Source organism: Macrobrachium nipponense, chromosome 20, assembly GCF_015104395.2.
Source record: "Macrobrachium nipponense isolate FS-2020 chromosome 20, ASM1510439v2, whole genome shotgun sequence".
NCBI classification, from domain to species: Eukaryota; Metazoa; Arthropoda; class Malacostraca; order Decapoda; family Palaemonidae; genus Macrobrachium; species Macrobrachium nipponense.
The window spans coordinates 48013994-48024896 of record NC_061089.1 but is presented as its reverse complement, the minus strand read 5'-3'; the positions used below and the strand labels follow the sequence as shown (position 1 = coordinate 48024896).

At 39.3% G+C, this 10903-nt stretch overlaps 2 protein-coding genes across 2 annotated transcripts; one reads left to right on the top strand and one right to left on the bottom strand.

Moving 5' to 3' along the window:
* Positions 1-4992: 4992 nt before the first annotated feature.
* On the bottom strand, positions 4993-6181 carry LOC135220152 (ADP-ribosylation factor-like protein 6-interacting protein 4). Its single transcript, XM_064257447.1, has 2 exons — positions 5874-6181; positions 4993-5155 (listed from the first exon to the last, which is right to left on the bottom strand). The coding sequence occupies exons 1-2, from the start codon at positions 6179-6181 to the stop codon at positions 4993-4995; spliced, it is 471 nt and encodes a 156-aa protein (XP_064113517.1).
* Positions 6182-7105: 924 nt separating this feature from the next.
* Positions 7106-10694, top strand: LOC135225646 (uncharacterized). Its single transcript, XM_064264975.1, has 2 exons — positions 7106-8292; positions 8345-10694. The coding sequence occupies exons 1-2, from the start codon at positions 8145-8147 to the stop codon at positions 8554-8556; spliced, it is 360 nt and encodes a 119-aa protein (XP_064121045.1). The 5' UTR covers positions 7106-8144; the 3' UTR covers positions 8557-10694.
* The last annotated feature ends 209 nt before the right edge of the window (positions 10695-10903 follow it).

Genomic DNA, 10903 nt, shown 5'->3' with positions numbered 1-10903 from the left:
ACAAGGTTGTGTTTAGTACTAGATCCTGGGGGTTCAAATGTCCCTAAATGCATTTGATCTCCGAGGAGTTAGTACTAAACACGGCCGAAACATTGGACTAAGGCTAGGTTAAACACGGCGATTTGGCACCCTAAGGGCTAGGATTAAACGGCGAAACACATTGGCACCTAAGGGCTAGGACTAAACACGGCAAAACACAGTTGACACCCAAGGGCTAGGACTAAACACGGCAAAACACATTTGACACCCAAGGGCTAGGACTTAAACACGGCAAAACACATTTGACACCCAAGGGCTAGGACTAAACACGGCGAAACGCATTTGACACCCAAGGGCTAGGACTAAACACGGCGAAACGCATTTGACACCCAAGAGCTAGGACACTAAACACGGCGAAAACACCATTTGACACCCAAGGGCTAGGACTAAACACGGCAAAAACACATTTGACACCCAAGGGCTAGGACAAACACGGCGAAACACATTTGACACCCAAGGGCTAGGATTAAACACGGCGAAACGCATTTGACACCCAAGGGCTAGGACTAAACACGGCGGAACGCATTTGACACCCAAGAGCTAGGACTAAACCCGGCGGAACGCATTTGACACCCAAGGGTTAGGATTAAACACGGCGGAACACATTTGACACCCAAGGGCTAGGACTAAACACGGCGGAACGCATTTGACACCCAAGGGCTAGGACTAAACACGGTAAAACACATTTAACACCCAAGGGCTAGGACTAAACACGGCAAAACACATTTGACACCCAAGGGCTAGGACTAAACACGGTAAAACACTTTAACACCCAAGGCTGGACGGCAAAACACGGCGGAACACATTGACACCCAAGGGCTAGGACTAAACACGGCAAAACACATTTGACACCCAAGGGCTAGGACTAAACACAGTGAAACACATTTGACACCTCAGGGCTAGGACTAAACACGGCAAACCACATTTGACACCCAAGGGCTAGGACTAAACACAGTGAAACACATTGACACCCAAGGGCTAGGACTGAACACGGTAAAAACACATTTAACACCAAGGGCTAGGACTAAACACGGCGGAACACATTGACACGCAAGGGCTAGGACTAAACACGGCGGAACACATTGACACCCAAGGGCTAGGACTAAACACGGTAAAACACATTTGACACCCAAGGGCTAGGACTAAACACGGTGAAACAGATTTGACATCCTAGGGGCTAGTATTAAACACGCCGGAACAGTGGAGATGAAACAGTTTCGCCATGTTTAGTACAAGCTCTCGGGGATCAAATGTTCCTAAGCGAATTGGTAATTTCACAAATTCCCTAGGGATCTAGTGAAATTATATATATAGTACTATATATATATATATATATATAACATATATATATATATATATATATATATATAGTACAAGAATATGCAGTACTATTACGATCTTGAGAAAGGTGGAAGTATAAAATGCATTGTTATTAAGAATACGAGATACCGCAAAGAACATAAGACAGTACTGAGAATATCATACGCTACACTAGATAATAACCAGGAGACGAGATATTGTGAGACAGCACCATCTAGGGACAGTTTTAAAGAGAATGAACTAATATTAAGACTATCGTCACTGTGATGCTCCTGGCGATCACTCACGATTTTCGAAAGTCTCCTCTTACGTGTGAGAAAAGTGGGAATGTTGCTGGAATGTTTCTGAAAAATATATAGTTTTTTTTATATATATGTAACGTGTAGCTTGTGACGTTGTGTGAAATCTTTGCTATCATACTATAATATACTGCGCCTACGTATGCTTGGCTTTGTACTTGTAAATGCTGTGCAAATATTTCTTCCAAAATGGAAAGAGGATTGCAAATCAAGCTGTTGTAAAAGCACTTTACTTTATAGCTGACAACATTCTAGAAATACAATTACTGTATTTGTGAACAGATGTATTTGCCATTCGGTAAAAAGCTGACAAAAACAAAAAATAGAGATTGGTGCATTTTATCCATAATAAAAGAAACGAATTAAGATAATAGTTTGCTTTACATATGGGAAATAAGATTTAGTAAATATAAAAATCATATGGATTAGAACAAATTGTTGACTCTTGTGTTCCTTATCTTTGTGAAGTGTAAAATTGGCGGTGGACTGTGTCACTCTGTGGGAGAAACATGCGGTAGTCCGCACATGATCTGCGTCCAAATTTATATTAAGAACAGTATAAATACCTCTCTCTCTCTCTCTCTCTCTCTCTCTCTCTCTCTCTCTCTCTCTCTCTCTCTCTCTCTCAAACACAAGCAAATGCGTAAAAGGACCCCATTTCTAAAATGAAGACCTGGTTTTATTCTTCACTTCGCTTCCTTAAGCAAAATATGAGTGGATTTGAGAAAAGTTTAGTTTCGACGTTATTGGAAAAGAACGGAAGGTTTATTGCATATGCAAATGGGAAAGCGATTTGAGTAGGACGCAAAAAACTGCGTCAGTAGTTTTAGCCAGAATTGCAAAGTCACTGTTAGTGTTATCACACTTCAGTATTTAAAGAGGTGTATTACGATTTATTTTTTTATTATGGCTTATGTTACTGTATTCATACTTCAAGTGTCGTGTTTGTTAATCTATGCTTATTATGGGAAAAGGTAGCACGTAGTATCCGTAGAAGGTCCGAGTGGATCTTTTGTTGTTTGTCCGCCCCGGGTGGGGGACGAGGTAGGTAGGTGATCGGGAGGCTAGGGGAGGCATGACACATGCAATCTCCTCCAGGAAACCTGTTTGTCCGGGCTGGGTGGGGACAGGGTAGATAGGGAATCGGGAGGGTAGTGGAGACATGACACCTCCCTATTCCTCCTGCATACCTGTTTGTCCGCCCTAGGAGGTTGGAAAAGGGTAGGTAGGGGAGACATAATGGGCAGCTCCGGGTTTCAGCACAAGGTAGCATAAACCATCGAGGTATATATATATGTATGTATATATATATATATATATATATATATATATATATATTATATATATATATATATATAATATATATATATATATATATATATATATATATATATATATATATATATATATATATATATATATATATATATTATATCTACATATATTTACATACATACAAATCGCCGTTAAAATTCAGGTAATAACTTACAACTTCATGTAATGGTTTGAAGCGGAAGAGGTCTAATAATTTAGATGCCCTTATTACCCTCGAGTCAGTGACACTTCCGGGATATGTTTTATTTACAGCTTCCGTGATGGAGAATATATTTGCATCGTTTTGGTAAGATAGTTTTTTGCTTTAATCAAATATAGGAGTTTAAATTTAACAAAAACTGGAAGGCAGTCGGGAACTTTATTCAGGTGGGCGCGTTTATTTAATCAGGATCAGATAATGCTCCGTTAACAGTGTTAAACCGCCAGCCTTAAACCATACATTACCACAGTTAAATATGTGTTTCGTTAAGCGTTTGAAAAGTCTGCTGCAGAATGATAATAGGTATATGATATAAAGAAAATATGCTTTATGTATATTATATATATATATATATATATATATATATAATATATATATATATACAATCTATACACACACACACACACACACACACATATATATATATATATATATCTATATATATATTATGCATACAGACATATACACAATATAAAGTACAAAAAATCAAATGAAGACATCACGCCGTGTACTTCCTGTCTCATAAAGATACTCAAGTAGAACTGGCTGTTTTAGCAATGCACCACACACACAACACACACACACACACACACACACACCACACAAATTACGATTACATGAGGTCTCGAACCACGAAAAAGACAATTTGGGGGCGGGTGGGATTTGTTTGAGGGGTTTGGGGTCAGGGGGAGGGGTCCGTCCGTGTGTCCTTATGAAAAGGAAAACATGTTGTGGCAAACTTTGCAAGCAAAAGCTGTTTGCGTGTCATTCAGGTGCGTTGGGCAGGAAAGTCATCCGGACTAGTATTTATTTATTTATCTATTTATTTATTTATCTATTTATTTATTTATTTATTTATTTATTTATTTATTATCTTTTTATTTATTTATTTATTTATTTATTTATTTATTTATTTATCTATTTATTTATTTATTTATTTATTGTTTCTCTCGGTCCTTCCTAAATATTATGGCGGAAATACCAACGCAAAACGGAAGAAGTGGTGAAGCAGAAAATGAAACGGTTTTTCATTTATTGTATTTCTATTCATTAGTTATTTTTTGCTTCACTTTTCATTGCTTGTTGTGTAAATTGTTTCCACGAGAACGATATCATTTTGCTAAATATCTTGATAATTTTCTTTTTTCAAATTTGTTTCTGAAGTTTATTAAATCATCAAATATAAATGTCCTCTATAGCAAGATGATTGCATGATGGACAACTGTTGCTTTTCTTATGAGAAGCAAAAAGATACTGTTGTTTGTATAAGGTATAAAAAAAAAGTTTACAGAAGAAGAAGAAGAAGAAGAAGAAGAAGAAGAAGAAGAAGAAGAAAAAGAACTGTTATATTTTCATGAGAAGCAAAAATATACTGTTTTTGTATAGGGTATATAACAAAATACAAAAGTTTACATAAGCAAAAGAGCTGTTGCTTTTCTTATGAGAAGCAAAAAAAAATTTTTTTGCTTTTATAAGGTAAAAAAAGTCAAGTTTTTAAAGAAGAAGAAGAAGGAGAAGAAGATGGAATCGTGATTGCTTGACAGCATACGATAGGACACAAGGATGAATTCGGCACAGACAGTGGTAGGATGGGCGGGCTAAAACAGAGAGAGAGAGAGAGAGAGAGAGAGAGAGAGAGTGAGTATTAAGGGTGGTTGGTTTTGGTCCGCGCAGCAGTGCGGTGCGACGTCGACGTAAAGGCAATGCGGGAGGAGCCTGGTCGAGAGAGAGGGGCAAGCGGGCCGTATCTCCCACAGTTCGCCGCCGCCAGTGGCCGCCCATTCATCTCTTTGCGCGCTGTCACTCCCGCCCGCTACTGCTGCTACTGCTACTGCCGCTGCTTTTGCTACTATTACCATTATTACTGCTGCTGCTGCTGCTCCTCGTGCCTCTTATCATCACCATCATCATCCTGCTCTTGGTCACTCTTTCCTCTGCCGCCGCTGCTCTCCTTCTGCCGCGACTACTTCAGGAGTTGTCTTCAAAAGACGAGAAGTTGCGACCCCGAGATTTTTGGAGACTTTGTTATCACCTCCCTGTCTTTCTGTGTCTCTCTCTTTTCTCTCTCTCTCTCAGCTGATCGCGTAAAGGATCCGAACCCTACCTTTGTTCCCGGGAGGCTCGACCTCTTGTTTACATTCTGACGTGTATCTCATTCTGTCTGACTCCCCAACCTTTTTCCACTCTTTCTCTCTGCCTCTGTCTCTATGCTTGGATGTCATGCGTGGATTTAAGCCTTCTTTGGACTTGCTTTCATCATGCGTTAGTCTTTTCCGATTCCTAGGAATGGGGAGGCGATTCCATTAGCGATAAGGAAGACGATCAACTCGTCGGAACAATGAGGCAGTGTGCTGAGATGCCACCAGGGTCTTCATCTGTTACGAGAAAATAAAGTTGTCACGGAGTTCGTTCGTTTGTACGCGTGATTTCCTGTCACCGGAGGAGAACTGGGGTGCCAACATCGCTGGTGGCAGTGTTAGTGTTGACAGTGAGCAGCACACTAAGGTACGCGGCGAGAGAGAGAGAGAGAGAGCGAGAGAGAGAGAAAGAGAGAGCGAAGTCGAGAGTGCACAAGTGTGTTTGTGGTCAATTCTCGTGTGTTAAACTTGAACCCCCTCCTCCCATCCCCCACCGTCCCGTATTCCCTCCCAGATGTGTTCCTCCTTCTCCTCCTCCCCTACCTCCTCTTTATGGCATTAGGGGCATGAGGGCGTGCCCTCCTTGCATGCCGTTTCGACGAGTCACCCCGGGAATTGTTTCGTTCGTCAAATCCCGTAACTCCATTCTCGGTCGAGTTGAGCGAAGAAGGAGGAGATAAGCGATGGCGATGCGAGAGGCTGCTGCTGTAGGGATCTTCCCCCTCCCCCTCATCTTCCTCTACCCCCTCCCCCTCGATTCTTGCCTCCCAAATCATGATGGGTTGTGATGGGCGCCCTTGGTTGAAGGCAGCGAGGAGCGATTCCACTGGATGAAGATACAGGGTCCTCATCTCTATTGTGTGTGAGAGAGAGAGAGAGAGAGAGAGAGAGAGAGTGAGTGAGAAGCGACAGGGAGACTAAGGAAAAGGAAAAAAAAAGATAAAAAAATAGACAAAACAAAAAAAGTTGCAAGGAGGATGCACAGGTGAAGGATGGAATTATGTAAATTTCATAGACAACCCCGTTAAAAGAAGCACGGGCTTGCTTACTTCTGCCTGGTACCCCCGAATACACCTCTTCCACTCCACCCTGACGGGGTAAGACCTCCCTGAGGGAACCTACCGATTCCCCTCCCCGTCTCCCCTACCCCGGCGAGTGTGGTAGGCCCCTCTCGCACGGCTCACTGACGTCACACGATAAACAGCCGATTTTTTTCGGTGGGAGGAAAAGCGACTGTTCTTATCGCTAGTCACTCATAGGTATCGGCTCGGTGTGTGAGTAGTGTTTCTCTAACCTCTGCTGTTTTGTTTGCTAGTTGCGAGGAAAAGAAAAAAAATAAAAAGAAATATAAAAAGAAGTTCCGCTGCCAGTGACGTTTTTGTTCCCGTGTGATCGCACTTGTTATTTTTTCTCCGTAGAAACACTTGTAACGAGTCGTTATTTTGTAATAAATAGTAAATTAGACCCTAGATAAGTCAGAGAGATATATATGTGTATATAATATAAGAAGAAAAAAAAAAGATATATAGTTTTGATAGAGCAAATTAAAGTGGCTTATTAGAATAGTGTCTTAAGTGAAGTGAAGAATTAGTTTGCATAGACGAAGAGTCATTATTTGAAGGGTGTTTTTAAACATAACACTCAGCGGTGTTTAGTGAGGATTAATTATTGTAGAGTAAGCAGGCGACTCGCTGTTATTGTTGAAGCTTTTAAGTGATCGCATGGTATCGCGTTTTATTTCGACTTCTTTTGTTTTTGGTACGATAGGAAATTGGAAAAGAACCATCGTCGCAATTAATGGCTGGAATTAATGGACTGGAAATGAGAGTGTTTGCATTTAAAGCACTGCTGTGTGGTTTTGTGTAGAGGACCAGTGTAGTCGCTTTAGTGGAGATAGAAATATTAGTTGCCGAAAAAATACAGAAAAAAATTGTTGCAAAAAAATTTACATAAAAAATATGGCTATGCATCTTTCGTCGCAGTAATAGTGGACATTATTGTCTATGCATTTTTGAGGGCAGTAAACTTTCTAGCTAGCAGCATCGATAGATTTCAGCTAAAGTGTAGAACCTAAACCTTGTTGCGGAAAGATGAACAATGAAGGTAACTAATATATGATGAATGATGTGTCAGTTCTGACAGATCAATTCTGTTGAATATTCTGAGATTTAGGAAAAAATAATTTACTTATTATAAGCAGACCTTGATGATTTATTTCTTTGTGTTTTTGTTTCGAAGTGCATAATGTTGAAGTGATTGTTGGTGGTTCTTAGTAGCTTTCGTGTGTTTGTGTAGGACACAATTGTGAGCGATATTGTGTTATAACAGCCTTTGTGTGAAATTGGCTTTGTCTTTGCCGAAACCATTGTTGATCATTTAGTGTTGTTTATTTGAAATCCCTGAACCATTCGTCCAAGAGTCATGTTCAGCTGGAATACAGAAGCTGTGAAGAGAAAACGGAGAAGAAATAGCTTTATGTAGAAGTGAGGAGGAAAAACGCGGAAGAAAAGCTAAGTCTGTTAAGTTTTAGATCCAGCAAAGAAACAGAAAAAAAAGCTACAAAAGAAAGGGCATGTATTGTCTATGAGAAGAGGGTTGAATAACATTGAAACCACCTTTTGGAAAAAGTTTTGCTCCCTGTATATCCGTCTTTTCTGGCCTCTAATAATTTGGGAGTTGGCCCTATGGCACTACCCAAGCAGTAGGTGTTGGTGATGGTGGGTAGTAACACCCCACAGGTTTCCCGTCAGAGCGAGCGACTCCAGCTCTTGCTGTACAACTCTTAACACACGTTCAAGTGCCAACTCCAACAACATGCTCCAAGTGCCGGAAATCCGAGCTCCTGACGACGACGAGGACGATGATTCCTCATCCTCAGGACCTCAGTTAACCATCACTTCCCCTCCCAATGTCCCGGACTTTTCCCTCCAGGTACCCACTCAGGAACCTCCTGAAGGTGGCGGTGGAGGAGGAAGGAGGAGGAGGAGGAGGAGGAGGAGGAGGAGGTGGAGGAGGTGGATTTGTTACTTTGCAAGTTCCAAGCATGGACGGCGACCCTCCTTTCGCTGGACGATTGGAGCCACCTAAAACGCTGCACCTGTCCTTGCCCCCCATGGGCCAACCAGGGTTACCAAGTCTTCTGCAGGTGCCGTCGGCATACCCTCGTCGAAGACACTCCTGGATTTGTGGGTATGTATCAGAGAGGGAGACTTTAGTTTTTTATTAGATATGATTTGGGGATATGTATTAGAGAGAGACCTTGGTCGTCTTAAGTAGTGATTTGGGGATATGTATTAGAGAGAGACATTGAGGAAACTTTAATTTACTTAAGAGGTGATTTGCGGATATGTAACAGAAGGAAACTTTGATTTTCAAAGCAGGTGATTTGGGTATAATTATCAGAGGGGGAGACTTTGATTTGCATAAGAGTTGATTTGGGAATATGTATCGGAAAGGAACTTTGATTTTCCTAAGAGTTGAATTGGTGATATGTATCACATCATGAGAAGCTTAATTTATTGCCATGGATTAGGGGCCGAAAATGTATCCAAAGATGAAACGTTGCTCTATGAATATGCTTTATAGGGTAAAAAAGAAAATTACCTACTTAGATGTATCGTAACGTAAGTTATTGACTTTTGGGTATATCCTAAGTTGTGAAAATGCTGCTTTATGATTTGTATGAAAAAAAAAAAAAATTAATTAACTTATATGTGTAAACGGAATAAAATACTGCTTTTTGAAAAATCATTGATAGGTAAACACGCCAATTTGTATGTATCAGAAGGTGAAGTCTTCCTTAGTGGTTATATATGAAAATGTGTAACACTGATTTGTGGAATGTGGCGTGGTAAACTGATTCATGGTCACTTGCTGAAAGTAGAACACTGGTTTTTGGGCATTTTAAAGAGCCAAAGTTGGTTGTGGCTGTGTATCAAAGATCGATGGGTAAACGCCGGCTTTTTATTCTATACAGAAAGTAGTTCTTCTAATAATGGGTATTTAGATGAGCATTAAACATTTCTTGTTGAATTTCAGTGTTCTAGCGATTCAATCTAAAATATTACATCTAATCGTGATGAACGATTTTGAGCAAAAACAAGTTTCTTAATGCTTCTTTACAAAATTTCAGAGAATGTAGTAGGCAATTTTGTGGAGAGTTGGATAAAACTTGTGCGAGGCAATTACTGAGGTGTAATTTGTGTGTTTAGAGTTCGTGCTTGCGTGAGTCAGTTCATTAGTAGCGCGGTTGGCCAATAACAGTTTTATCATTAAATGCAAATATTACTAGTAATAGAAACATTTTAGGTTGCAAAACACGAACTCTCTCTCTCTCTCTCTCTCTCTCTCTCTCTCTCTCTCTCTCTCTCTCTCTCTAGAAAACACACACACACAGAATCTAATAATACCACTTCAGTTTCCCTCGGTCTAGGGGCTCAGAAAAGATCTATAGAGTTTGACGTTCTCAGATACCTTTTCCTTTTTCAAAATAATATTTTTTTTCATTGGAATTTGTTCATTATTTCAGGCAAATCATTATTGTGCATTGGAATAGGCCGCTAATAATATAAAAAGTATTTGGTTCATTATTGGATATTGTTTAAAATCTAAGTAATATTCCTGACTTTGACAAACAAAAACACACTGGTTCATGTAAGAAGTAAGTTTTACTCTCTCTCTCTCTCTCTCTCTCTCTCTCTCTCTCTCTCTCTCTCTCTCTCTCTCTTGCAGAGGCGTCATCAATCAATCTACGTAAAAAATAGGGTTTATTGATGTTATAACTGAAAGGAATGTGTATCATCACCGCCACTCTGATTTGCAAGGCCGAATAACATGTTGATGCGATATACGCATTAAACTATGTCTTTTTAACTTGAATGTACTTATTGTTTTGTTTGTTGTAATCGCGTCGATAATACGCGTAGAGAACTTTTGAATAACTGACCCTGATGAGATGTTTGAAAAGAAATTTTCCCATTTGCTTAACGTTACTGATTTTGTTTTATATAGCTTTTTTGGGTCACCTGTCCAATATATTACTAGCTACCTTTTTGGTTGTCTTATTTCCTAATAGATTCTTACGTTATCCATAAGAATCCATTAAAAATACGTGTTTAGTGAAGTTATTCTTACATTTATGAAATAGAAAGGGGCCGACCTTTGAAATTTGGAAGAATCCTTCGTTGTTGAATCTAATCCACTTTCTTACGGAATATTATTAGAAATATCTCGTACAATAAGCGATGGCGTAGTCTAAGTCTCTCACTATTGAATAATTAATCCTGATACAAAGACTCTGATCTACTTCTTTGATTAATGCCTTTGGGCAGTTTTTGCTGTTTTCAATCAGCCTTGGTTTGATTATGTTAGGTGAGATTAAAAATCTCCTGTATCTGTATTTATCTATTCCGTATATTATATATATATATATATATATTATATATATATATATATATTATATATATATATATATTTATATGTATGTATATATATATATGGTATATATATGGGGGATATTATATACATATATATATAGATATATATATATATATATGTATAGATATATTACATAT